This window comes from Balaenoptera acutorostrata, chromosome 9, assembly GCF_949987535.1.
Source record: "Balaenoptera acutorostrata chromosome 9, mBalAcu1.1, whole genome shotgun sequence".
Classification (NCBI taxonomy): Eukaryota; Metazoa; Chordata; class Mammalia; order Artiodactyla; family Balaenopteridae; genus Balaenoptera; species Balaenoptera acutorostrata.
In genome coordinates, this window is record NC_080072.1 from 11,555,674 (window position 1) to 11,583,439 (window position 27,766).

The 27,766-nt window shown below is 45.0% G+C and overlaps 1 protein-coding gene and 1 non-coding gene across 2 annotated transcripts in view; both read left to right on the plus strand.

Annotated features, from left to right (window-relative positions):
* Window positions 1-391: 391 nt before the first annotated feature.
* OSBP (oxysterol binding protein) overlaps window positions 392-27,766 on the plus strand; it is a 33,161-nt gene continuing 5,786 nt past the window's right edge. Inside the window, exons 1-9 of the mRNA XM_007196499.2 lie at window positions 392-964; window positions 6,922-7,130; window positions 10,040-10,290; window positions 14,736-14,934; window positions 15,188-15,290; window positions 15,614-15,668; window positions 15,864-15,995; window positions 20,621-20,866; window positions 21,149-21,269. Coding sequence (XP_007196561.2) covers window positions 600-964; window positions 6,922-7,130; window positions 10,040-10,290; window positions 14,736-14,934; window positions 15,188-15,290; window positions 15,614-15,668; window positions 15,864-15,995; window positions 20,621-20,866; window positions 21,149-21,269 — 1,681 coding nt within the window. The 5' untranslated portion in view covers window positions 392-599. The remainder of the gene's footprint in view (window positions 965-6,921; window positions 7,131-10,039; window positions 10,291-14,735; window positions 14,935-15,187; window positions 15,291-15,613; window positions 15,669-15,863; window positions 15,996-20,620; window positions 20,867-21,148; window positions 21,270-27,766) is intronic.
* LOC114235794 (small nucleolar RNA SNORA48) lies at window positions 7,700-7,842 on the plus strand. Its single transcript, XR_003621890.1, has one exon. It is a non-coding gene; the product is annotated as a small nucleolar RNA SNORA48 (small nucleolar RNA).

Here is a 27,766-nt window from a genome sequence, read left to right on the forward strand (position 1 = left end):
AAAGTGAGGCTGTGAAGACTACACTCCTCCCCTTTCTCCTCAACTCGTTCAGCAAATGGTAGAAAAGGTTGAGCAGCTGATACGAACCACCAATCCGTAAGGGCGGAAGAGGGGCGAGGAGAAGAGTGATGGGAGGGGGTGACGTGGCGGTGACTGGGGCATAAACTAAAATGAGTGGCAGAAATACTAGCCAATCGACAATCAGACTGGCTGGGTAGTCTGCATTCTCGAGTCCTCCCTGAGCGCCGGAGACTTCGGGAAAGCACCAATGAGCTTTTCATGAGTCTGATTGGCCTTCACCTGCACCAATCAACGGCGTCCCTGGCGGAAGCGTCCCACCACGGGCTCTCACTGGGCGCTGGTGGAATGACAGGCCCAAGAGAAATGCCAATGTCCGAGGGGTCTTCCGCAAGTGACACTCAGCGGCACCAATCGACTTCCTCCTTCCCGGCGGCAGAGCCCTCCTCCCCGCGGCCGGCCTGGCTGGGCGGGGACGCTGCGCGGCGGCGGCTGATGCGCTAGCCAAGTGGGGCCCTCCGGGCGGCGACGGCGGCTCTCGTAGGCGGTTCCGGTCCTGTATCTCCGGGCGGCGGCGGCTCATGGCGGCGACGGAGCTGAGAGGAGTAGTGGGCCCGGGCCCGGCAGCCATTGCGGCCCCGGGCGGCGGCGGCGGCGGCGCCGGTCCCCCCATGGTGGGAGGAGGCGGCGCCGGCGGCCGCGGAGACTCGGGGCCGGGCTCCGGGATCGCCCCGGGCACGGTGGCCGCGGTGGCTGCGGGCGGCCCGGGCCCCGGGGCCGGGGGAGTGGCGGCGGCGGGCCCGGCTCCTGCGCCGCCGGCGGGGGGCTCGGGCGCTGGGGGTTCGGGCTCGGCTCGCGAGGGCTGGCTCTTCAAATGGACCAATTATATCAAAGGCTACCAGCGGCGGTGGTTCGTGCTGAGCAACGGGCTCCTGAGCTACTACAGGTAACTGCTTCCGGGGCGCCGTCCCCCACTGCAGCCCATAGCCTCCGCGCCGTCACCCTCTCCAGCCCGCACAGCAGCCAAGGTCGCCCCAGGCCCCTTTTCGTCACTTGCGCGCGTTGACAGCCCGCGACACGAGTCCACCATCACGAAAGTGGACGCTCCAGGACTTACCGCTCCACCTGGATGACCCCCCCTTGGTGCCATACCTTTCCCTCGGTCCCTGGCCCTTCCAGTTGTTCGGAGAGCATCTTCTGTTCCATTGTATTTCCAACAGCGTATGGGTGCAATGATTAATTCTGCAAGGAAGGCGCTGTAGTAGGTGTTTAAGGGACACGTATGGGAGGGCAAAGTCCAGGCACCGCTCCCAAGGAACTTACTGTAAAAAGTCCCAAGGCTTAGCTCTCTGTGCCTGGTCTCCAGAATTCAAGGTTATTAGCAGCCCTTGATGTACCCGCCTTTGCTCTCTCCACATTCAGGCACAAGGACACCACGTGTAGGGTGGCCTGGGTATCTGTCCCCTCTCTTTATCTCTTCAAGATTTGCCTAGGCTTTCGCCTTCTGGACAGACCAGAATGGAGAAGTGCACTCCGGTGTTTCTTTTTGCCTGCCCCACCTCCTCCCATGGGAATCATTAAGTGTTCCATCCAGTATTTCTGGGGTCTCTCTGGTCAGTGAGGTTTAAGTTTCATTAAGGGAAGAGTCCATGTCTTTTGTATGACTACTTCTGTTCAAAAATGCTTGTTTTGGGATGTTTAATATATGTTTACGGTGACCCACAATCTTCCCACAACATAACATGCTTTTGGCTACTCATGTTACTATAGATAGAGAGGTTAGGACACTGGATTTGGAGACAGGACATAAACATTTCCTGAGTGCTGGACAGTTTGGATAGGTGTTTTACATATGGTATTCTTTGACTCCCCAAAACAATCTGGAAGTTAGGAGATATTCCCATCTTACCAGTGAGGAAACGGAGACTTAGCTTGGGCAGCTTTCCCAAGGTCTTGAGTCAGGATTTGAAACTAATTCTTTTCACACCAACACAACCGAAAACCCAGGTTAGTGTTACATGGATCAGTCAGATATAGAGATAACTACTTATCCATAGCTAGTACATTTATAGATCATGATACTATGTATATTTTATACAAAATGTATAGAAGTTCCCTTTAAGGGAGATTTTGCTTAATATAATGGCATTTCTAAGTGAAATCTTTTTATAAAGACCATTCTATTTGGGCCCCAAAACAGTGTTGTTAAGAACGGCTCACTCTATATTTCTTTTCCTCTGCCAGTAGTCACTTTGCCACCAGGAGGGTTCGGGTGAACAAATCTCTTTTCCACCAACTCCATTGTTTTGGCTCTTAAAGAATTTTGAGAGGAAATTGAAGATGGGAGTTGGAGGTTGTTGAAATAGGAACACATGCTTATCTGGTCTCTAACACAGTGGAAAATACCTTAGCACATCCTCACTGCTTAAGCCACATTAATTGTGAACGCTTGTGTATTTCATTTTTTTTTTTTTACCATCTTTATTGGACTATAATTGCTTTATAATGTTGTGTTAGTTTCTGCTGTATAACAAAGTGAATCAGCTATACATAAACATATATCCCCATATCCCCTCCCTCTTGCATCTCCCTCCCACCCCTCTAGGTGGACACAAAGCACTGAGCTGATCTCCCTGTGCTATGCAGCTGCTTCCCACTAGCTATCTGTTTTACATTTGGTAGTGTATATATGTCAGTGCTACTTTCTCACTTCGTCCCAGCTTACCCTTTGCCCTCCCCGTGTCAAGTCCATTCTCTATGTCTGCGTCTTTACTCCTGTCCTCCCCCTAAGTTCATCAGAACAATTTGTTTTTAGATTCCATATATATGTGTTAGCACAGGGTATTTGTTTTTCTCTTTCTTACTTCACTCTGTATGGCAGTCTCTAGGTCCATCCACCTCACTACAAAAACTCAGTTTCGTTTATTTTTATGGCTAATATTCCATTGTATATATGTGCCACATCTTCTTTATCCATTTATCTGTTGATGGACACTTAGGTTGCTTCCATGTCCTGGCTACTGTAAATAGAGCTGCAGTGAACATTGTGGTACATGACTCTTTTTGAGTTATGATTTTCTCAGGGTATATGCCCAGTAGTGGGATTGCTGGGTCGTATGGTAGTTCTATTTTTAGTTTTTTAAGGAACCTCCATACTGTTCTCCATAGTGGCTGTATCAATTTACATTCCCACCAACAGTGCAAGAGGGTTCCCTTTTCTCCACACCCTCTCCAGCATTTATTGTTTGTAGATTTTTTGATGATGGCCATTCTGACCGGTATGAGGTGATACCTCATTGTGGTTTTGATTTGCATTTCTCTAATGATTAGTGATGTTGAGCATCCTTTCACGTGTTTGTTGGCCATCTGTATGTCTTCTTTGGAGAAATGTCTGTTCAGGTCTTCTGCCCATTTTTGGATTGGGTTGTTTGTTTTTTTGCTATTGAGCTGCATGAGCTGCTTGTATATTTTGGAGATTAATCCTTTGTCAGTTGCTTCGTTTGCAAATATTTTCTCCCATTCTTTCGCCTTGTTTATGGTTTCCTTTGCTGTGCAAAAGCTTTTAAGTTTCATTAGGTCCCATTTGTTTATTTTTGTTTTTATTTCCATTTCTCTAGGAAGTGGGTCAAAAAGGATCTTGCTGTGATTTATGTCATAGAGTGTTCTGCCTATGTTTTCCTGTAAGAGTTTTATAGTGTCTGGCCTTACATTTAGGTCTTTAATCCATTTTGAGTTTATTTTTATGTATGGTGTTAGGGAGTGTTCTAATTTCCTTCTTTTACATGTAGCTGTCCAGTTTTCCCAGCACCACTTATTGAAGAGGCTGTCCTTTCTCCATTGTATATTCTTGCCTCCTTTATCAAAGATAAGGTGACCATATGTGTGTGGATTTATCTCTGAGCTTTCGATCCTGTTCCATTGATCTATATTTCTGTATTTGTGCCAGTACCATACTGTCTTGATCGCTGTAGCTCCGTAGTATAGTCTGAAGTCAGGGAGCCTGATTCCTCCAGCTCCGTTTTTCTTTCTCAGGATTGCTTTGGCTTATGTATATTGTTTGCATTATTATATTCAGAATTGATTTTCATTTTAACCCTTTCTAATTACTCATCCAGGACTATCAGTTTAAGGTTAAATCACAAATCTAAAATTTTAGTCTGCTCCAAAGTTTTTTCCCTACTCAGGTTCATGTTTTCCTGTTACACTGGCCATCTTTCTAATGTTCAATTGATTCATGTCCTAACTTGGCTTGTAAGTCACTGTTAACACTGATTCCCCATTTTCAAAAGTTGTGTATCAGCTGAGGGCCTTAATGTGTGGTCATTTTTCCTCATCCAAGTTCCTAATCAAATCTACTTTCTAGCCCAGTTGAGTCTTTGATCGGTACCAGTCTTGACCAGTATTGATCTTGGTTGGCCAGTAATAACCTATATGTTGCTATCTTTTAAGTACTTGTAACCACTTTTCACTTCTCTCTTACAATAGCTAGTGGTACCTGTCTGACTACAGCTAAAACTACTTCCAAAACATATCAAACCACATATTGGGAAATATACCACATGCCTGTCCTTGCCAGCTAAGATGGTTCCACCCACACACCAACCAAGCAGCAGTATCCAAAGTTATCAAATCTACGCACTACCCTCAAAATCACATTGAAGTACTTCCTATCAACGAATTGGTAGTTTATTCTTTCAAACAGGTTCTTTGGGTCCCCATCTCCTTATTTAGCTAACTCGTCTTTCCTCCTGCTTTTCATGCCTCCAAAACCAATCGTATCCTGTATATGCCTTTTACAAAATACTGTTTTCTTTTTAACTGAGTACTTCCTAGACTCGTGCTCTGATGAACTGTCCTAATAGGCTTTGGCATGCCTTCTTTTTACCTATCCTGTTCTTCCTCACAAAGTTACACAGATGTCTGGTTACTTAAAACCATATGTAGAACCCCAGCTCTCCTAGACACATCGTGACAAGCCCATAGTATTAGTTTTCCTGGCTAGCTTCTAGAGACTGAGTTACTATTTCTGCTGGCCTTTTCAGGGAAGACCTTACTAACCAGAAAATACCACCTAATACTGAGGTGCCTAAAGAACTTATCTTGCACTCTGAAAAGCATGTCTTTCTCGCTTTTGCACTAATCATTTATAAGCATAGGTGTACCTGCTTGAACCCAAGAGCTCCGAAGTTAAGCCCGCCCTACTTCCAGAGTTCTTTGGTATTTTAAAAGCTGCTACAGACGTTATGTGATTTGAGAAACTTCTTTAGTTCATGAAGATGACCCAAGCAGAAGAGATTCCTAGGAAGTGGCTTGTGGAAAATACCAACACGTTGTGAGGAATGTGGTAGACGGTCCAAGTAACACCTTTGGAGTAGAAAGCAAGGGTGAGCTGGCCTGTCAGCTGTGGGTCTGTAATTCAGCCTGCATTATTCATAATGTAACTGAAGCTTGGGGGCAGGGGAGGGGAGGTAAGAATAGAAAAACCAGGGATTCACGTTACAGTGTGGCAGGTGCGGGTGCGATGGAAAATGGCCTGGTTTATTGAGGACCCGTTCCCCCCCGCCCCCATCCTGGCCATCCCATACTGCTCATTTGCGCATCTGAGGAAGAAAAACCAGTTTCATGGGACAAACCGAACGATAGCAAATCTGTCTTCCTAAACACAGCACACAGACTTTCTCAAAGCCACCAAATCTTAGTTTGCAGAGCTGGAGTGTGTGTCATCTCTGGCATGCAGGAATTCTGGATGTGCCGGGTATGTTTGGCCGCTTGGCACTCGTGAAAGAGAAATGGCTCTGCTTTGCACTGTGGCAGTTGGCAAAGGACTTTGACCTCTTTACGTTCCAAGTTGGTCAGGGGAAAACTGCAGTCTCAACATGCAGGTCCCTGGGCATAATCGGCGGGTGGGGGAAATTAGCACAGTTTGCCCTGTACACTCAATTGTGCTGGCAGCTTGATCTTTTATGCCAGGTCTCTTGTAGCTTGTTGTCACCAACCAGTGCTGTAAAGTTCAAAAGTTAGTCTATTAATAGAACTGTCAGTCAGTAGAAATGGGGAAAATTTTTATACCCAGTCCTCTGAGAACAGATTTGCTGAATCTCTCCTAGCTATTAATAGGATGGCTTAGGAGTTCCCACCAATAGAGGTCAGTGGACCCTAGGAAAGAATATATTCCGGAAAGATTATACCACCTGGTGATTCTTTAATGATTATTCTTTCTTTACTCCCACAGAAAGCTAGTTATTCCTATTTCATATCATTTGAGCTATAGTCAGTATTTAATACTCTAAACGTCTAAGGGTGCCTTACACGTCTGCAAGATAGTTGTTAAGAGTAGTATGAGAATTTCATTTGGGCTGAGTTATAGTTGGGGGAATGGGTTGTTCAATACGTGTAAAATGGAGCTATTCTTAGAGAATAAGATTATTATACAGAATTTTGTTGCATGAGTTTATAAAGCACTATTTCATAATTATATCTTGCTAAGTAAAAGGTAATTCCTGACTGCAAAAGGGCATGAGGGAACTTTCTGGGGTGATGGAAATGTTCTACATCTTGATTGTGGAGGTGGTAGCACAAGTGTATACATTTGTCAGAACTTACTAAATTGTACTCTTAAAATTGCTGGATTAATACTGTATGTAGTTATCCTTCAGTGAAGCCTATTTTTTAAAAGCTAAGGGTGAGAGGGACAGCAGAGCAATAAAATCTTATAGGCTCTGAAAGGAAATCCCTACCGATTGTTTTTTGAATTTTAGGGAGCCATTTGAGGGAAATATTAGAACTGGCTAATTCCTAAGACTGCTGTATTTTCGAAAGGCTTAGAGTTATGAAATGGAATGTGAGGAAGGATAAACCACGCATCAGCTTTCTACTTAGCTTGTCTTTGGCTCGTTATTGCAGGTCAAAGGCAGAAATGAGACATACCTGCCGTGGTACCATCAACCTCGCCACAGCCAACATCACGGTGGAGGACTCCTGCAACTTCATCATTTCCAACGGGGGTGCTCAGACCTACCATCTGAAGGCGAGCTCGGAAGTAGAGCGGCAGCGCTGGGTCACAGCCCTGGAGCTGGCCAAGGCCAAGGCTGTGAAGATGCTGGCAGAGTCAGGTAGGGAGCAAAGAGTATTGTGTCTGGGGAACATTCTGTTTGCCCCTCTTATGCACACATCTTATTTTGTCCCTCATTGTCATTGTCATTTAATTATCAGCTGTCTCCTGGATGTCTCAGGCTTCTGTTCATCCGGCAGAATTTCTCCTGGAGTGCTGGTTTTCAGCTGGGGGCAATTCTGCCCCAAAGGGGACATTTGGCGAAGGCTGAGGAGTGGCGGTGCTGGTGGCATCTAGGGAGTAGAGGCCAGGGACGCTGCTAACCTCCTGCCAGTGCACAGGGCAGCCCCACAGCAGAGAGGTGGCTGGCCCAAAATGTCAGCGTTGTTAAGGTTGGGAAACTCTGCCTTAGGAGCATATCAGTTATCCTTTTGGCTTTTAATGCCAACTGACTACCTTAAAATTTTGAGAAATAATTATTTTATTGATAGATCAGTCAGGATTATTACAACTCACACTTTGGATCTGTCCTGACTTTTTTCTTTTCTCCTGGCATCTTCTTACTTAACTCTTTTCTGGTGGAATTGAAACCAGCAATCTTCGTAGATTGCCAGAAACATTATATGTGAAACCCCCTGGCAGTGGGCAAAGAGACACCTGATGGGTGGTGTTGCTCTTATATCAGTTGGGGCAGAGGGGCGTACAGCCCTTTGTTCAACCCAGCTTGGTGCCTGCGTTGGTGGCCAGAGCTGTTTCATGCTTGAGGCACATGAAAAAAATAATAATTATATGTGATATTTTCTGTGAAAAATCTTTATTTTGCTACCATAGTCTCACTAAAAAGAACAATCTAATTATGTTTTGATTTTTCTTAGAGGAAAATGGTAGGATTTCCCCGCAGATGTTGATAGTTTAGTCATGCTGAGCTTGGTCATCATAGAGCTGACCAAGATGCTCACCTGCTAACTTCTGGTTGTTCATCTCTTGTGTTTCTTATCCCTTGTTCTTTCCCGTGCTGTGTTTACTATCTCTTAAGCAATGAAAGGAAAGTTTACTGCTTTGTTAGTTTCCGGGTAACAGCGAATATTTTGACTCTGGCCCTGCTGTCTGCCTAACAGATAGGGCAGGTCCTTCCTTGTTTCTTTTGTTTTGATTTTAGTGCTGATTTCAGCACCCCCAAAGGAAGTGACGCTGCTGGAAAAGAACTTTGCAGCTGCAAAGTGTTAAGGACAAAACTGATAGCAAGAGGCACAACACAGCTCTCTGCTTGACTTATTATTTGAAAGTCATTTAACAGAAGACCTTGCACAGCTTTCAGTGCAGGGGTGGCTTTAGTGTCAGATGAGCTCATCATGAAGTTCCCGAGTTATCCTTTAGAAAAGATAAGTTGGGCTTCCCTGGTGGTGCAGTGGTTGAGAATCTGCCTGCCAGTGCAGGGGACACGGGTTCGTGCCCTGGTCTGGGAAGATCCCGCATGCCACGGAGCGACTAGGCTCGTGAGCCACAACTACTGAGCCTGTGCGTCTGGAGCCTGTGCTCCGCAACAAGAGAGGCCGCGACAGTGAGAGGCCCGTGCACCGCGATGAAGAGTGGCCCCCGCTCGCCGCAACTAGAGAAAGCCCTCGCACAGAAACAAAGACCCAACACAACCAAAAATTAATTAATTAATTAATTAATTAATTAAAAAAAAGATAAGTTAATGAGTCTTTTGATGATGTGGACATGGTTTACAGAGAGCAGCTAGACTGCAGTTCTCAACCCATGTCATACAGGCCCACTGATGACCCAACAGATGATAGTGGATTTGCACTAATAATCAGTGTGACTGGATTGGGCCCCTCAAGCTAGGGTTAAAAGGCTCAATAATTCATTCCCAGCCCCAAGAGCCATTTAGCTTCTCCATCCTATCCTCTAGGTCACTGGTTCGCAAACCTCAATGTGCATCACAATTACCCAGACACCTTATTCGAAATACAGATTCCTGGACCTTGCCTCACACCAGCCAAATCAAAGTTTTTCTGGGGGTGGGGCCAGAGACTGCACCTTTAAGAAGAACCCCAGGGTTGGGACATGAGGGGATGGAGGAGGGTGGTCAAAAAGTACAAGCTTCCAAGGACTTCCCTGGTGGCGCAGTGGTTAAGAATCCGCCTGCCAGTGAAGGGGACACGGGATCAATCCCTGGTCCGGGAAGATCCCACATGCCACGGAGCAACTAAGCCTGTGCGCCACAACTACTGAGCCCAGGTGCTGCAACTACTGAAGCCTGTGCGCCTAGACCCCGTGCCCTGCAACAAGAGAAGCCACCACAATGAGAAGCCTGTGCACCGCAATGAAGAGTGGCCCCCGCTCACCGCAATTAGAGAAAGCCCACTCACAGCAACGAAGACCCAACACAGCCAAAAAAAAAAAAAGGTTACAAAAAACAGATTAAAAAAAAAAGGTACAAGCTTCCAGTTATAAGATAAATAAGTCCTGGGGATGTAAATACAACATGATGACTGTAGTTAACACTGCCGTTCAGTGTATTTGGAAGTTGTTAAGAGAGTAGATCCTAAAAGTCTCATCACAAGGAAAAAAGAAACTTCTTTTTGTATCTGTATGAGATGGTGGAGGTTAACTTCTTTTAATCATTTCACAATATTAGTAAGGTGTATATGCTGTACACCTTAAACTTACAGCAGTGCTCTATGTCAATTATATGTCAATAAAACTAGGAGGAAAAAAAAGCATGAGCAGAAAAAATGCTTATTGTTGTCTGCCCCGGGAAGAAAAAGTAGTAGTACCCCAGGTGTTTGTGACACAGGTGGGCTGTGGACCACGCTGTAGGCGAGTCATCTGGCAGTGGTGAGCTCTCAGTCGGTCAGAACGCACGGCCTGAGGAGTGTCGGTTTGGTTGTGGGCAGAGTGGGTAGGGTTCCGACTCTCAGCCCTGGGCTTGGAGTCCTATCACTCACCTTTCCGCCCGTACAGATGAGTCAGGAGATGAAGAGTCCGTCTCACAAACCGACAAGACGGAGCTGCAGAACACGCTGCGGACCCTGTCCAGCAAAGTGGAGGACCTGAGCACATGCAACGACCTGATCGCCAAGCACGGCACGGCACTGCAGCGCTCGCTCAGCGAGCTGGAGTCCCTGCGGCTGCCGGCCGAGAGCAACGAGAAGATCAAACAGGTCAACGAGCGGGCCACGCTCTTCAGGATAACGTCCAACGCCATGATCAACGTAAGCGCGCACATGTCTGCCTTGCTTTTTGCTTCTTTCCCTCTTTGAAATGTAATTCTCCCCAAATGCTGGAAAATCGTAGTTGGTAAAGCATAGGACGTTAGGTCAGGCTTAATCGTTCAAGGGATTTGAGTTACATTTTTTTTGTTGCATGAAATGGAACAGGGTGCACAGATGGAATGACTTTCCTGCTCTGCTTGAATGGCAGGAGGACACTGCTCCAGCCCTGCGTCTGCCACCAGCAGGGCATCTGATGGTGACGTTAGTTGAGTCCCTTCACCTCTCTGGGTTGTGGTTCTTTCTATCTATCTATCTATCTGTCTGTCTGTCTATCTATCTACCTATCTATTTATTTTTCTCTAACTTTATCTATTGGAACTAAAAGGTCTTCATGGGCCCTTTCCACTTCCATGTTCCTTGAGATTTTGGTTGGAGTCTGACCCCTACTTTGCTAACGCGCCCTGGCCTACAGTGTGGTAAGTGGGGGCTGGATTAAGTACTAGAGAGAACCTTGTAATCCTGGTTAGTCACATCTTTAGTCTTGGATTTGTCGGTTCTGGGTGTAATTCTGGGTGATAAGACAAAATATTCAACCTTGGGTACTTTTCTTTTCAAAAGAAGGGGCCAGTGCTTCTGCCTCCTTATGACTCCTGGCTCGGGTGCTGTCGTTGGTTTAGGGAATGCTTTGGCTGCTTGGGTGCAGGGCTCCAGGTAAACCCAGAGTGCCACTGGCGTTGGTGATGTGTGTCCGATACTGGGTGATAGGTGTGGAATGAGCGCACAGTTTAAACAGCGCTCTTTCTCCCCTGCTGGTGGCTGATCCTCACCCGGCAGCTTATTTTAGTCAGCTTCCACATAGGAGCATGGGAGGATAGTTCATGAGGCACGTGAGAAAGGGCTTCTGCACGTGGTGGTTTCGTTTTTGTTTTTGTTTTCCTATCTAATTAAATGGGATGAACTTACTTCACTAGGGTCAGATTTTTCCTTGTTTGAGGAGTGATAATAAGGCATCTGCTTAGAACTTGTGTTCACGTGGCTCTTAGAGATCGAAGGTCTTTTCCTATGACCAAGGGAAATTTTGGTTTTTCGCATTTAAAACCCCTTTGTTTCTTAATAGAAAGTTGTAGTAACTTTTACTTTCGTGTCATTTTCTGAAGCGTTGAACACTCCTCAGTGCTCCGACTCCCACAAAGTAGAGGAGAGAAATTATTTTGTCCTCTTAAGGACTGCAGGCAGATCAGTGTCTCCCAGCACCATTCTGCAGACCAGCACTGGCGCTTGTGTTTCTGATGTTTGGTCGTGTGCTCTCTTTCCAAACTCCCGTACTTCTTGGTGCCTGTGTGCCTGTTTTTCTGGTCCTCCTGTGATCAGGAAGACCTCATAAATCATACAGGTCATTTAATCAATAGTAAATAAGTACACTTTTGAAATAGAACAGCTCAGGGCACAACCATCTGTTACCTTTTATCCATGTCAGGTGAACACCCTGCTCCATGACAATTCTTTTCCTACTCTGATAGGAAATATGTGCTACGTAAAACACCTCTCGATTTAAAAATGTCTCATAAAACTGGAACTTTATTTTGGACTTTTCTCTTGAAAATATGCTTATCTTTGTTCCTGGGGACAGTTCTTTTTCCCTGAGTTCTAGGTATCCAGAGTTTGTGTCAGTTCTCATTCTGTTCTCCCTGGGTGCACTGTCTTTGCCCCTTTTATAGCCAGTTACTGCAGGAAATGCATTTTTTAGCCCTGTGTTGTTTCCTTTGTACCTTTTAGGGGATGATGGCAAGGCCTTAAAACTGACATGCTAGCACAGCACATCTCTAAACAGGCAGTGAGTATTATAGCAAAGGAAGAATGCACTCATTTCACTCAGTTGCTTGCTTGCTTAGGATATAGCTTTTCTTATTATTAGAGTGAATCTAAGCAGGGGAGTGCATTTGACACTGTTAGTGTATGCATTTGCTAATGCAGTGAACACCTGTTGAGCACCTTCTGTGTTCTAGGCACTGTGCTGGGGATATAAAACTACTGTGGCTGTGGTCCCTGCCCTCAGGGAGATTACTGTCCAGTGAGGGGCGTGAGAAGTGAACAGATCATTATGGAGTGTGCTGCGTGCCAGAAGGGATGTGAGCACAGGCTGCTGTGCTGTAGAACCGCGGGAGTGTCTAGCTCAGACCAGGAGGATCTGAGAAGTTAACACCTCAGATAAATTCTGAAAGACCCGAGAGAGTCTTCTTATGAAAAAAAAGCAACAAAGAGTTTGGGGTCCTGAAGTCCAACTGCCCCAGTTAACCATCTCTGTAACCTGGGGCACCCTAGTTCCTCGGTGACCCCAGTTCCTTTTCTGTAAATGGTGATGATCCTAGTAGCTGCTCTCAGGGTGTGGAGAGGCTTTTATTAGCTAATGGGTGTCGAGTGTTCAGTAAAGTGCCTGGCATATAATCTTCTCTCACTGACTTTGAGTTATGACCCCTGTTCTTCAAAGGAAGTGAGGGAGGAGAGTTGATCCAGGTGTGGTGTGTGTGGATCCCCCCCTCTCTCCCAGAGTCTGGGAACCACTTGCAATTGACTGTTAGCCAAGCAAGGAAGTAGCTAGAGATAAGGCTGAAGAGGAGTTAAGTATGGGGGGTGGGGGGCTGTGTGCAGATCCTACTAAATGGGCTTGGTAGTAGTGGATTAGAAGAGGATAAGACCGATTTTGATGCAGGCTTAACTCTAATAGCTAACACCTTATTGAATGATTACTGTGAGCCCGGTCTAAGTGCTTTACATGTTAAGCAACAACTTTTGAGATAGCTACTGTTGTCACTCTTTGTTTACAGGTGAGGAAGATGAGGCACCATGAGGTTAAGTAACTTGCTAAAAATTCCGTAGTTAGATAGTAGGAGGGAGCTGTGACAATTCCAGAGTATGTCCTCTGTACTGCTTCTGAGTGTGCAGGATGGAAAGAAATGTACAGATTCCAGAAATATCGAAGAAAAATCAGGATTTGATCATTGGATGTGGGGAGGGAAGAAAACTAAAAATCAAGGATGCCTTTTAGTTTTCTGGCTTGGGCAGGTGGAAGGGCCCTGGAACTGTTCTTGGGATGGAGATGCAGAGTCAGAAAGGGAACATGGTGAGTTCAATATGGGACCCACTGATTCTGAGATTACTTTGAGCCATTGAGCAGGCAGTTGGATAGTCTGGTCTGCAGCTCCCTGAGCGCAGAGCTGGAATTACTTAGTTAGTAGGCATCAGCCCATAGGCAAAGGTTGAAACCATGGGAGTAGATGTTCTGTTTACCTTTTAGTTTCTCTTTAACAGGTTATAGACTTTTAAGCTTACATTGCTCCCTTCCTTCATTTATTTATTAAGCAAACTGTACCAGGCTCCCACTATGTACAAAGCAGCTAAGTTAGGAGCTGGAGATAAGTATGTGAATAAGCTATAAATGGTGTCTTCAAGTGGCTCATAATCCATCTGGAGAGAAAGTCACGATACTGCTGTGGATGGTGTAAAATAGAAATATGTGCAAAGTGCTGTGGAAAGTAGAGGAGAGACTGGCTACTTATGAGATGGGGGTTGGGGGGGCAGTGTCACAGAAGAAGTAACATTTGCCGTAGATCCTAAAGAATGAAGAGGACTTGGCCAAGCAGAGAAAGGGGGTAGGAAGGCATTCTAGGCCAAGCAAATAGCACGTTCTCCGATGGGCAGGCCTGAAAGAAATCTGCATGTCTGAGAAAGGGCGAGCGGTTCAGGGTGGGTCCAGCTGCCTGGACAGGAGGATACAAGGGCCATTTATGTCCATAACCAATAGTTAGGATTTGGTCCTAATGTCGATGGGGAGCCAGTGAAGGGACTAATATGGTCAGGTTTGTGTTTTGTCTGTCTCTAGATCTCTTCTTCGATTCCTCAGGTAGGCTTCTAATTTTTAAGATCAGTTATTATCTTCGTGACCAAAATAAAAACCAATTAAATTTCCCCATATTTGGTTTAATTCAGTGCAGACTCTCTGTTCTCAGTGTCTGAATTCCTCAGTTTTAGGTGACTTGAGTTCAGTTGAGAATGTATTGAAAGCAATACATGCTTATCTCATGCTTTTCCTCACCTTTTAGTCAGTAGGTTTCTTCTTTGGAGCGGTTCACATAGCTGCCCTTTGTGATGTTGCACAAATACTTTGTCTAGGTTTGTTGCTCACTTGGCATTTGTTTGGTCCTCATGACCAGGAAAATATGAAAGAACTGTGACAACCACATTCAATTTTTTTTTTCTGGAGTTGACCTTGATTGTATCATGGAGCTGGCTGTCCCTGATACTGTGGAATAACAGGGAAGGCCTTTCATTGTAATTTGCTAGTTCACGTTCCCAGAATAAGGTTACTTACTGGGCTTACAGAGGCCTGAGGGGAATCTGTGACTAGCTGAGTTGAGGTGACCTATATCAGCTCTTTCTCCATACAGGCCTGCAGAGATTTCCTTGTGTTAGCGCAGACCCACAGCAAAAAGTGGCAGAAGTCCCTGCAGTATGAAAGGGACCAGCGCATCCGCCTGGAGGAGACCCTTGAGCAGCTAGCAAAGCAGCACAATCACCTGGAGAGAGCCTTCCGCGGAGCCACGGTGCTGCCGGCAAACGCCCCTGGCAGCGCTGGGTCTGGTAAAGGTGAGCTGCTTGCTTGGCTCTTGGATGGCCTGTTCTCATCCAAGCCAGATGCTTTTCTGCAGCTGATAGAGAGAGCTCCAGATTCTCCAGAATCAGCGACTCATGTGAGATGGGATTCGAGCCCTTTATTTCTTCTGACTTCCCCATTGCTTTCTACCATTTGTTACTCTGTGGTTAATATTTGAAAGCTCCAGCTGTGCCAGGTTTTGGTCAATGCAGCCAAAGGAAACAAACGCGGCTTTCCCCCTTGTAGGTCAGTGCTGCTCTGGCAAAGGAGACGTGAGTGATGAGGATGATGAGAATGAGTTCTTTGATGCTCCTGAGATCATCACCGTGCCTGAAAATTTGGGCCACAAGTAAGTCATTCTTGATTCCCACTCCCCGCAAGATGAGCATATCTGGCCATGGAAAGGTTAGAAATGTTTCAGTGGGAGTGTCATAGTTGTTTACTAAGATATGGACTCTTTTCCTTACGTAAGTGGAAGACTGTCAGCGTTTTTACATGAACAAGTTCTCAGAGATATTTATTCATACGTACTGTTTTCTAAGTGTCGTCGTTTGATCACTCATCGATAAGTCTGTGCAGTGTCCTTAGCATTCTGCTTTGTAAAGACATGGTGAGGACCAAACTCTAGTTCTGACGTTTATGCTAATTCTCATACGCTTCCCATCTGTGTAGACGTACTGGCAGCAACATCAGCGGAACCAGCAGTGACATCAGCCTTGATGAACAGGTAAGTCTTATTTGGGAATTACCAAGACTGAGGGACTTAGGTGTCATTCCCAAGGATTTGCTTATAAATTACTAAGAGAAACAGAAAATGCTGATTTTTTTTTTTTTTTAATTTTAGCATGGGGGAAGGGAAGCTTATAAATACTGGGTTTTCTGTTCTTTGTGGGTGATTGAATGGCTTTGTTTCTGCACTTAGTACAAGCATCAGCTGGAAGAGACCAAGAAGGAAAAGAGAACGCGGATACCATACAAGCCAAACTACAGTCTCAATTTGTGGAGCATCATGAAGAACTGCATCGGAAAAGAACTCTCCAAGATCCCCATGCCGGTGAGGGTCTTGCACGACCAGGCTCCGCCCGGAAGGCCTCTCAGGCCCCGGTCAGAAGGGTGCTGCCGGGACAGCCTCCGCCCACTCCTGTGGCAGTTTGTGGCATGGTCCTTGTTACCCTTACAGTCATAAACGATCCCTTAAAACTAGCTGCTTCAATTTTCGCTAGGGATCTGGTATGTTTCCAAATCACCTAGGATCAGATGCATTTGTTCAGTAACGGTTATTTATGAGCAAATTCCTATGCCAGATGTGCTGAGGACCTGCAAAGATAAATTCAGCATCGTTTCTGTTTTCAAGAAGCATGTAGTTCAAGAGACAGACATGAAAACAGGTAGAAAATATTCCTTTCTATGATGGGAAGTACTGTGCTTACAAAGGTTTGGGGAGACAAAAGCAGAACCAATTCATTCCAACCAGGAAGCTGTGGACCATCTCCCTGGTGAAGGAGGTGTTTGGACTGACCTCCCTGCCTCCTGTCATGCCCTCCTCCAATCTGTCCACACTGTTTTGAAAAGGGATCTTTTTAATATTGCAAGTGTAGTCATGTCATTCCTTAGCTTAACATCCTTTACTAGCTCCTTACTGCCTTGAGAGTAGTCCCGATCCCTTAGTGGGCTTGATACTTCCTCCCCGAGGACAAGGCTCCACCCGTACACATGCTGTGTTCTGGTCTTTGGGAGTTACCTTCAGGGACTCACCGGCATCTTCCCCCCCCCCCCCCCCAGGGCATTTGCACACACTGCTCTTTCTGCCCAAACTTTGATCAGCTTCCCACGCACCTATGCCACTTTTCTTTCGCCCTGGCTGATACCCTTTTTTTCAGGATTCGACTATGGTGTCGTCTCTTTCAGCAGACCTTCACCCATGCATCTGGTCAGGGTGAGCCATCTCTTCCCTGTGTTCCGACAAGTGCCACTGTATTTCTGGGCAGTGGGTTTAACTTGCTGGTTCACTCCCCAGGAGTTTAATGACTGCCTAGCTGCCTGGCATTGTATCAGTGTATCAGGTATAGGTTCAATTTAAAGAATCCAAAATACGTTGGTTTAGACCAGGGGTCAGCAAACTGTGGCCCTGGGGCCAAATCTGGCTGCCATCTATACAGCCTACAACCTAAGCATAGTTTTTATGTTTTTAAATGGTTGAAAAATATCAAAAGGATATTATTTTGTGATGTGAAAATTATATGCAATTTAGATGTTAGTGTCCATGAAGTTTATTGGAACACAGTAAATGCTCATTCATTTACAGATTGTCTGTGGCTGCTTTCATCCTAGAACAGCAATGTTGAGTAGGTGTGACAGAGGCCATATGGCCCTTGAAGCCTAAATATTTACTATCTAACCTTTCACAGAAAAAGTTGGCCAACAAATATTAGCTTAACTCATTATCACGTTAAAGTCCAGAAGTAGGTGGTCCAGGGCTGGTACGATACTCCACACTGTCATGACCAGGCTCCTTTCTGTCCTGTTGTTCTGCTGCCTGTGGCCTCAGTTCCTAGGTGTTAAGTGTCTGCTCCAACTCGGGCCGTCAGGATCGCGTTCCAGTCAGCAGGAAGAGGGAAAGAGGAGAAGGGCGTGTCCTGCCTTTTAAGGGTGCTTCCTGGAAATTTCATGAACCATTTTCCCTTCAGTCTCTTTGGCCAGAACTTAGTTATCTGGCCTCAGCTAGCTGGAGAGGAGACTAGAAATGAAGACTTCTATTCTTGGTGGCATGACCTAGTTAAAAATTGGGGATTCAACTACTTGTAGAAGAAGGGAAGAATGGAGAGTGGGGGATGGCTACAGGCTCTGCCCATAGCCGGTTGCACAGCATACAGACAGCATTCTCGTAGCCTCTTGGGGCTTATGGACCAGTGAGTGGTTTCTGCCTCTCCATAGACTGTTCTTCACGGGCAGAGACTGCTCTTTATATCCTGGATGCTTAGCCAGTGCCTGGCACATATGTACCATTCAGCAAATGTTAAAGTAATTAATTAACGGAGTCTTGGAAAACAAATAGATTTGTATGTGAGTGCATGGGATTTCTGTTAGAAAAATGTTGACCACCAGACAGGGAAAGGCCGTGAGTAAGCACACTGGAGAAGCATAAAATAAGTGGTTGACTAGGGGCCTGAAAAGAAGCCCCGCTTCTTTGCCTAGTGCCTTGAAGGAAGTGGTGGAGAGGCAGGCTGGAAAGGCAAGTCATTGCAGCCTCAGAAATGCAGTTCCTGCTTAGAGATAGGTTCTGAGTCCAGGTGTCCTCTCTGTCCTACTTTACCATTAGTTCCTTGTTGACATTGTTACGAGGAACGTGCAGTCCTGTACCTGCTGGCCTGTGGATCTAGTCCTCACCCTTCCCCTGCTCTGTGCTGTGTCACAGGAAAGCTGATCCCTCCAAGCTCTATTTCTCAGGCTTCCATGTCTGCTGGCTCTGGCTGGGCTCCACCAGTGCGAGGCACCAGAAGGAGTTTGGAGCGGGAGGAAGGGAGAAACCCCAGGGTACTCCCCGCCCCGGCTACATTCTCTCGGGCAATGCTCTGGCAGCGGCTGTGTGGCTCTAGTTTCCACTGGACAGGCCCCCCTGAGGTTTTAGTTTCTGCGCACGCCTCCGGCCTCTGTGCTGCAGCAATACCACTGCTGCGCTTTGCTCCTCCTGCCTGTCAACAGTTACGGCTTCCTGCTGCTGCTGCTAATCTCTAGGCTGTCATTTTATGCTACCCAGCTTTCCATCAGCCGTATAACTAATGCCCTGCTTCTTTCCACTGTAAATTCTCAGATTGGTTTGTTTCCCTGTTAGCCCTCTGAGGGATAAAATGACCAGTATAAAAAGCTTGGCACTTCAGAGAAACTGTGGTTCCTGGAACAGCTGTTGGGGGGCAGGGCTGTGTGTGTATGTGACAAGCGGTGATGGGCTAAGTAAGGACAGACTGATTCTAGGCCCAGGTGGTGCTCATCTGTCCTGTAGCCACCGGCGGAGCACATCACCTGTCCCATTTTCCTCGAAACGTATGGAAATGTTACTACTGCGTGTTGCCTGCAGTTCTGCCACGGAGGGATTTTGTTGGCATAGTTAATAAGTACCGTCTTTTAAAAAGACGCTTGAGGATTTGAGTTCTGTCCATCCATTTCCCCTCGGTGTGCATTTTTCTTATCATAATGCTTTTCTCTGTGCGGACAGCATGGCTTTGGAGTGTGGTACACTGTTTTTAGTTGAGGCAGGGTAGATCCTGCTTCCCCGTTGGGAAATTTTCACAGAGAAATGCTTAGTATATTTCTCAGAAAAAGCAGGCTCTAGTATATATATATTTTTTAATGTATAAATGCATAGAAACAAATATGAAACTATTAACAGTGGTTATCTTTGGGTGATGGTATTTCAAGTAGATGTTTTCCTTTATACTTTGTTTCCAAAGTTTGTTATAGTGGAAATTACAAGATGTTTCATAATTGGGAAGACAGTAAGCATGAAGGTAGTATGTGAGTCAGAGATTGGGGGTAGGAAGCTGGATAAAAATGCAAAAAAAGAAAAAGAGGTAGGACTGTAGGAAAGAAAAGTGTTGTTTTATTAACTGAAATTTTGCGTTAGGTCAGCTCCATTCAATACAAAGGACATTTTTTTTCTTCCTTCCTCTCTTCTTTGGACTCAACTCAGGCTAGTGATATTCAGGCTTATTTAGCTGTATTGCTGGTTAAATAAGCTTTATGGACTAGCCTGGGAACCTAACCTCTTTTTATAGTAATTTTTTAAAGTAGGAAAGTCATCATAAATTCCAGTCAACTTAGAAGCTAATTCTTTGGGGGATGAGGGGACAATGTCTGTTTTGTTCACTTCTCTGTACCCGCTGAGTTGTACAGGGTCTGGCACACATGAGGGCTCAATAAATATTTGTGGCATGAATGGACATCTTCTGCCCGACAGAGGTACACAGACACACACTTGCTTCATCCTGTGGCTGAGTGCCCTAAGTTGGCTCTAAAACTTGAAAGGTAGAAGCACTCAGAGCCCTCTCTTAGCCCCCAGCATGAATACTCCAGGTGCAGAAACGCAACTGTCCAGCCTCAGAGAAGAAAGCAGAATCCTGGCCTGATGTAGAACTGACCTGAGACTCGGTGATGGTCTAGTCTGGGAGTGAAGCTAACTGCTGTAATGTTTTGTCCACTAGTCAGGACACGACTGCACTTAGAATCTACTACCCTTTCTCTCCTCCCTCAAAAATGTTAAATACCTAACTTCTTCTCTGCGTATACTTGTGCTGAAGTCCATTTCCCCTTTTATTCATTCATTCAATACCTATTTGATGACAGTCTCTCATGGGCCACGCATCAGTGGCTCTTGGATATGCAGTGGTGAGCAGAGGAGGCATGGTTCCCATCTCAGAGTGCTTCCAGTTAGTGAAATAAATGAAAATGGAGATTTCCACCACTCATTGACATGAACAGTTGACCAAGGAGAATGGGCTGCTTTCAGGCTAGATCTTGGAGTTGCTCTGCTGAGTAAAGGCCTCTTCTTTTCCCAGTGATTTGCTTTTTCATCTTGACGTCTTGGTATGTGTCTCCCTCCGACCGCAAAAAGAAAAAAAAAGAAAGAAATTGTCTCATTTGGATGTGTGGACAAAGTTTTTATATCTGCTCTTTTCCTGACAGGTAAACTTTAATGAGCCCTTATCCATGCTTCAGCGCCTTACTGAAGATCTGGAATACCATGAGCTGTTAGACCGAGCTGCAAAGTGTGAGAACTCTCTAGAACAGCTCTGTTATGTTGCAGCTTTCACCGTGTCCTCCTACTCCACTACTGTCTTCCGTACCAGCAAGCCATTCAACCCACTCCTTGGGGAGACCTTTGAGCTAGACCGATTAGAGGAGAATGGCTACCGATCCCTCTGTGAGCAGGTAAAGGAGCCTCAGGACTGTGACACGTTGCCTTTTTGAAGGAAGGGATGATTTTTTTTGGTTGCTACCCCTGGGTGTTCACGTTTGCAGAAATTCCAGACCCCGTCATCCCAAACTGCCTTCTTTTCCTTCAGGACTTCAACACTGGAGGCCCTGGTATTCATCTACTGCTATGGGTGTAGACATGTCAAGTGTGAATTTGGGGTGTTTATCGCCAGTGAACAGGCAGTATCTTTTTTTTCTCCTTTCTTCCTTCTAACTTGAACCACTGATTTCTTCAAGGTGAGTCATCATCCCCCTGCGGCTGCACACCACGCTGAGTCCAAAAATGGCTGGACATTGCGTCAGGAAATCAAAATCACCAGCAAGTTTCGAGGCAAATACCTCTCCATTATGCCCCTTGGTAAGGCCACCATCTTTGTAAGAATTTGTGCTCCAGGAAGGAAAGCTTTTCTGGCAGGATGGAGGAGGTTACTGGTTCAGTAGTCAGGAACCTGGAGGTCTGATTCAGGCACTGAACCTTATGAGCTAGCTTTGTGCAGGTCATTTAACTTCTCAGCTGCTGGGTGGGTGAGGGGGTGTGAGACTCTTGAAGGACCCATCTGGTCATAAGTTCTTTGTCTTCTTAGCTATATTTAATGCATCTTTAAGTACTATTTTAGAATACACATTTTAGCATGCATTTTAAAAATTCTATCTTTTAGTTGGTGTTGTTTACCCCATTACCCTAGCAATCAGATTCTCTCTATAGATCAGAACTCTTGTGACTGCAAGGTTAGGTTTCCTGGGTAGCCCCTCCTCCTCCTCCTCTCCTTTCTCCCCTCTCTCTTCCTCCACCGGAGGGGTTAGGTATCATTTATGTAACAGCTGAACTCCAGGTAAAATGAAACTTTATTTTAAAAGATCTTATTGGATTACAAGTTAATTTTGCACCGAGATCAAAAAGATCAGACCTGGGAATAGGAATCCTAGCATGCAGTGTTTGTGTGTCTGTACTTTAGGGGAAATGAGATTATTCAGAAAGGGTAGTAGATTCTTGATGCTCTTTTGAACTAGAGCCAGCCACCTTTGGCCATGTGTGTACTGAAGAGTGAATGTTGGTCTGCAGAAAAAGAAACACAAAGCAGGTAGAGAGAAAGCAAGTAGCTCCCTAGAGACAGAGCTGATAGTAACTGCCTGAGCTCTCGATGGCTTTCCATTTCCTGGTTCTAGTCTTTCATGTGGCAGAGCTGCAGTGCTGGGTTATTGCAGTACAGTCTTCTGCTTTAATAAATCCCCCTTTCTCTCAGAAACACACAACGTAGCAGGTACAGTGCAAACTAGAAATTAGCCAGAAAAAAATCCAGGGATGTTTGTAACATATTAAAAGACAAGAAACTGAAATGTTAACTCTGTTGCTTCGTGGTTAACATGCAAGAGGCCCTTAGATGAAAAGGAGACTAAGTGATTTTGGTCTTGATCTTTACTGAGAACCTTTGAAAAGCTTCTAATTGCTTAACTGTCTTTGAAGCTGATAGTTTCCGAAGTGTGTTAGGTTAAGAGTAGTAAACACCTGAGATGTTCACACCTAATCTGCAGAACTAGGGTGTCAGTGGTCATATTGCAGTATAACTTTCATCCATGGAGAAGAGTTTCAGAGGCCCCCTGAGGATTGCTAAAGGGATGGGTTATATGTATTTAATTCTAAGGAAGGTTATATACATTTTAAAAATGGCAGTAAACCTAAATTACCAGCGATGTGCTGTACATTTTCTCTGTAATTTGACTAATCTAGAATTCTTTGAGGGGTAAATAGCTATAGGAACATGATATAAGTGGTATATCTAATTTTTTAGAGTTAAAAAAATCTTTGATAGGATTTCATTCCTTTGGTTGTTTAAGGATTCATCAGGATGTATTATCTTAAGTCACCCCATCTATTAGATACTGAGTATATCTACCACATACTAGGTATGGTTCTAAGGTGCTCGGGAAATGTCAGTGAACAAAACTAAGATCCCAACCTTTGTAGGGAGATTGAACAAGAATTGACATAGTGGGACTTCCCAGGTGGTGCAGTGGTTAAGAATCCGCCTGCTAACGCAGGGGACATGGGTTTGATCCATTTTCAGTGGTGTTCAACTCTCAGAGGGTAAATTGTTAAGCCAAGAGATGTCATTGAAGAAAGACAAATGGACAGGGGTGTTGAGTGAGTAGGCAGATGGATGGTTTTTTGAGGTGGTGGAAGGGAGTCTGAGTCTTCCAGTAAAATAGACTGAAAAGGTTAGAATTCTTGCAATCTGGAAAAAAGAATGCTTCTAGGAAATATAATTGAAGTTTGCAAAATTATGAAGACTGCAGTAGAGGATAAATATGAGTTTGCTCATCCAGTCATTTTGGAATTGAGTGGTAGCTTCAAGTTTAAAGAGATACATTTAAATAGAGGATTATTTTATAGTTTGGAGTTCTCGAACCCAAGAAGAATCACAATTTGATATTATGAATGAAACAGCCACTCAGCCTGTTGATCTCTGTGTCAGTGACACTGCTGGGCTCCATGCACCTTGAATTTGCCCAGCAGCACTTTAGTCAGAAAGTCCTCCTTATGTATTTGATCCGTTTTTCCAATTTCTACTTTTTGATTAGAGTGATTAATCCATTTATATTTATTATAATTACTGATCAGTTAGGATTTACATCTGCCATTTTGGTATTTTGTTTCTGTACATCTTATGTCCTTTTTGTTCCTCCTCTGCTCCTCCGTTAGTTCCTTCTTTTGTGTTAAATAGATATTTTTCTAGTTTACCATTTTAATTCCCTTGTTATTTCTTTTACTATATTTTTTAAAGGTATTTTTGTGGTGGTTATCCTGGGTATTAAAATTAACACCTTCTAATAATCTAGTTCAGATTAATACCAGCTGAATTTCAACAGGATATAAAAACTTTGCACTTATATGGATCTATTACCTTTTCCCTCCTTTGGGCTTCTATTTTCATACAAATTATTTTTCTACATTATAATTCCATCAACATTGTTTTGTAACTGTTGGCTTTATGTAGTTGTCTTTTACATCATATAGGAGAAAAAAGTTATAAGCAAAAAATACATTTATGCTGTCTTTTATATAGTCTAATTGCTGTTACCTTTACTGGTCTCGTAATTTCTTAAGGTAGATTTAAGTTACTGCCTAGTGTCCTTTCATTTCAGCCTGAAGGACTTCCTTTAGCATTTCTTGAAGAGCAGATCTGCTAGCTAGGAATTCTTTCAGTTTTTGTTTTTCTGGGAATGTCTTCGTTCTCCATGTTTATGAAGGATAATTTTGCTGGACATAGAATTCTGGGTTTGATGGTCTTTTTCTTTCAGCATTTTGAATACGTCATCCGACTGCCTTCTGGCCTTCATGGTTTCTGAGGATCGCTTGTGTATGATGCATCACTTCTGTCTTACTGCTTTCAGGATTCTCTCTTTGTCTTTGTCTTTCTGGTTTGATTATGATCGGTTTCAGTGTGGTGCTCTTTGCGTTGATCCTACTTGGCATTCATTGGACTTCTTGGAAGTGGAGATTAGTGTTTTTTGTTAAATCTGGGGAATTTGGGGGCATTATTTCTTCAAGTGCTCCAGCTGTTATCACCACCTCTGGCAGCTGTTGTGTTAAATAATTGCCACGATTGTTTTGATACTTGGCCCAGGAGAAAGGCTGAGGTGAGCGGGTGCTGAGTCAGATCAAATGAAGATTATCTTCATTCGAGTGGGCGTTTACAGGGAGCCACCAGGTAGGTCAGACAGTGACAGTACTTTGGAGCTGGGCTTTGGGAGCTTCACACTGTTCCACTCCCTGCAGTGTTTGCTAGACTGCTTGCTGGTGTTCACGGCTGCCGTGACTGTGAGGCTGCCAGTTTTCAAGGCTACTGCTGAGCTGGGGAGAGAAGGATAGGAATGGGGCAGGTTAAAATGCCACAAAGCTCATTTTGCTTACTGAGATTCAGCCATTTTTCTTGAATAAATGTTTCTTGGAGTATTGTAAGCCTTTGGTTAATTTCCAGAGTTATGAAAAAGTTGATTCTGATCACTTTTGTTAGTGTGTTCTTGTTGATCTTACTGGGGAGCTGATACATGGAAGTTCTTACTCTACCATTCTGCAAGTGGCTGTCTTCCCCTTTATACATTTTAAATGGCTCAGTTTTTGGATCTTTGACTTATTGTCAAGTTTTCAGCACACAAATAATTGATAAACGAAGGTAGTCATAGGGTGTTCTTTATTTTTCCACTATCCCAGTGAACTGGAAGGGCCACTGTGCAGAACAGCAGGTACATCATCAGGGTGGGATATAGGGTTGTGGTATTGGACTGTACACGTGTTCTGCTCTTATTTTGAACTTCAGCTCTAGCTGTCACTAGCTCTGTGACCTTGGGAAAATTATTTGACCTCTCTAAGCTCAGAGTCTTCATTTGGTAAAATGAGGATGTGGTAGGTTGAATAACGCCCCCCTGCCCCCAAATATATCCACACTTTACACAGTGAAAGGAACTTTGGACGTGTGGTGAAGGATCTGGAGATGGGGAGATAATCCTGGATTATTCTATGGGCCTAATGTAATCAACAAGGGTATTTATAAGAGGGAGGCCAGAGGTTCAGAGTCAGTGACAACAGAAGCAAGAGGTTTGAGTGATGCTAGGAAGGGTCCCCAAACCAAAGAATGCAGGTGGCTTGTAGTAGCTGGGAAAAGCGAGAAAATGGATTCTCCCCTTGAGCCTTCAGAAGGAACACACACCTGCTGACACCTTGATTTTAGACTTCTGACTTCTAGAACTTGTAAGAGAATAAGTTGTGTTATTTTTTTTTTAATTTATTTATTATTTGTTTGTTTTGGGCTGCATTAGGTCCTCATTGCTGCGTGCGGGCTTTCTGTAGTTGTGGCGAGCGGAGGCTACTCTTCGTTGCAGTGCAAGGGCTTCTCATTGCGGTGGCTTCTCTTGCTGTGGAGTACGGGCTCTAGACACGCGGGGTTCAGTACTTGTGGCACGCAGGCTCAGTAGTTGTGGCTCGCGGGCTCTAGAGCACAGGCTCAGTAGTTGTGGCGCACGGCCTTAGTTGCTCCACGGCGTGTGGGATCTTCCTGGACCAGGGCTCGAACCCGTGTCCCCTGCATTGGCAGGCGGATTCTTAACCACTGCACCACCAGGGAAGTCCCAAGTTGTGTTATTTTAAGCCACAAAGTTTGTCATAGCTGGTTTCAGCAGCAGTAGGATACAAATATAGCCTGCAGCTAAGGTATCAACAAATATTTGAGTGCCCACTATATGCTGGTAACTATTCTAGTTGGGTGCATAATGGTGAACAAAAGCTACTTTGCCCTCATTTAGCTTCCATTCTTAAGTAGACACAAAAGTAAATAAAACAAGTACTTTGATTTCATATAGTGGTGGTTCAGTGAAGAAAACAGAGTAAACGGAGATCGGGTTAATGGTGGAGGAAGGAGTATTGTGTGTTCCCTTGTAGTGGAGTCAGGAACTTCTCTGAAAAGGTTACATTTGAGCAGAGACCTGAGAACAAAAAGAAACAAAACCAAAAGATGACTGGCAGAGAGAACCCCAAAGATAAGGGCCCTGGGGATGGAGCAAGCATAGCACGCGTGAGAAACAGCAAGGCAACAGCAGCTGGTTCAGAGTGAGGAGGGGGACACGGTGGATGAGACCAGAGGGTAGGCGGGGGCCTGATCTCGTAGCGTCTTGTACACCGTGGAAAGGAGTTGAGTTTTATTCTAACTACAGTGGGGAGTAATGGAGAGATTTTATGGTGCGGAAAGTTGATATGGCATGTTTTAAACAGATCATTTTGACTAGAGACTTGAAGGGGGCCAGAGTGGAAGCTGGGAGGCCGAAAAGAGGTTCGGGCAAGAGCTGCTGGTGGCTTAGACTGCAGTGGTGAAGGACAAGCGATTTAGGCCGTAATTAGGCAGAGCAAATGTTTCTGAAGATGGCTGTGAAGAGTAAATGAGTGAGGAGAGCCTAGCACAGTGTCTGGTACACAGCAGGTGTTCTCAGCAGAGCTGCCATTGCTGCTGCCAGGGTCGTTGTCACCATTGTTATCCTCATCAGCGTGACTGCTGCTGCAGCCACCGGGGCTACTTCAACCTTTTGTACAAGAAAGACACGCCTCAGCCACGTTTAGTGTTCTTTTCATTAGTGGTTACAGAGGGAGCTTAGAGTTATACCGTTACTGGAATTAACTGTACTATTTAATGTATATACCTTCTGAAATTTTTTGATTATTTTGAATCTCCACTCACCTCTGTTGAAGCCACTGATTTTGGTTTGGTATTCATTTGAGATTATAGGAACAGGAGAAGACCTTACGTACTGAGTGCTATCAAGGGTACAAATCAGGACCAGCCCCATGGAGAGACACATAGCAGAGGGTGTGGGAGGATCCTGGACATGAGTTTCCATGCCCTCTCCCCATGAAATCAGGGCCCAGCACCTTCCTGGCACATTGATGTGTTTAACATCCTAGAAGCTCCACCAGACTTCCTTGTCCAGAGATTTTATTGGGGTTTCATCGTGTGGGCACAGTTGATCAAACCCTTGGCCACGTGACTGAACTCAATATCCTGGCCTCCTTCCCTCCCTGGAAGGAAGGAAATATCATTCCCAGGAGGTCAGGAGGCCAGGTCTAGCCCATATCAGGTGACCCGCAGCCACTGCTCTCTAATGACATGGTTGGTCTTTCTGGCCCACCCTCGTCCTAAGTCATCTTGTTGGCATAAGCTATCTAGGGGCCCACCTGAGGCACCTCCTTGGCATATATCACCAGGGCCCTCATGAGTAACAAAGACACTACTGTCGCTTGAGAAATTGCAAGGGTTTAGAGGTTGGACAAAGACCAGACAAGTTCTTTATTATACAGCACATGCTCAC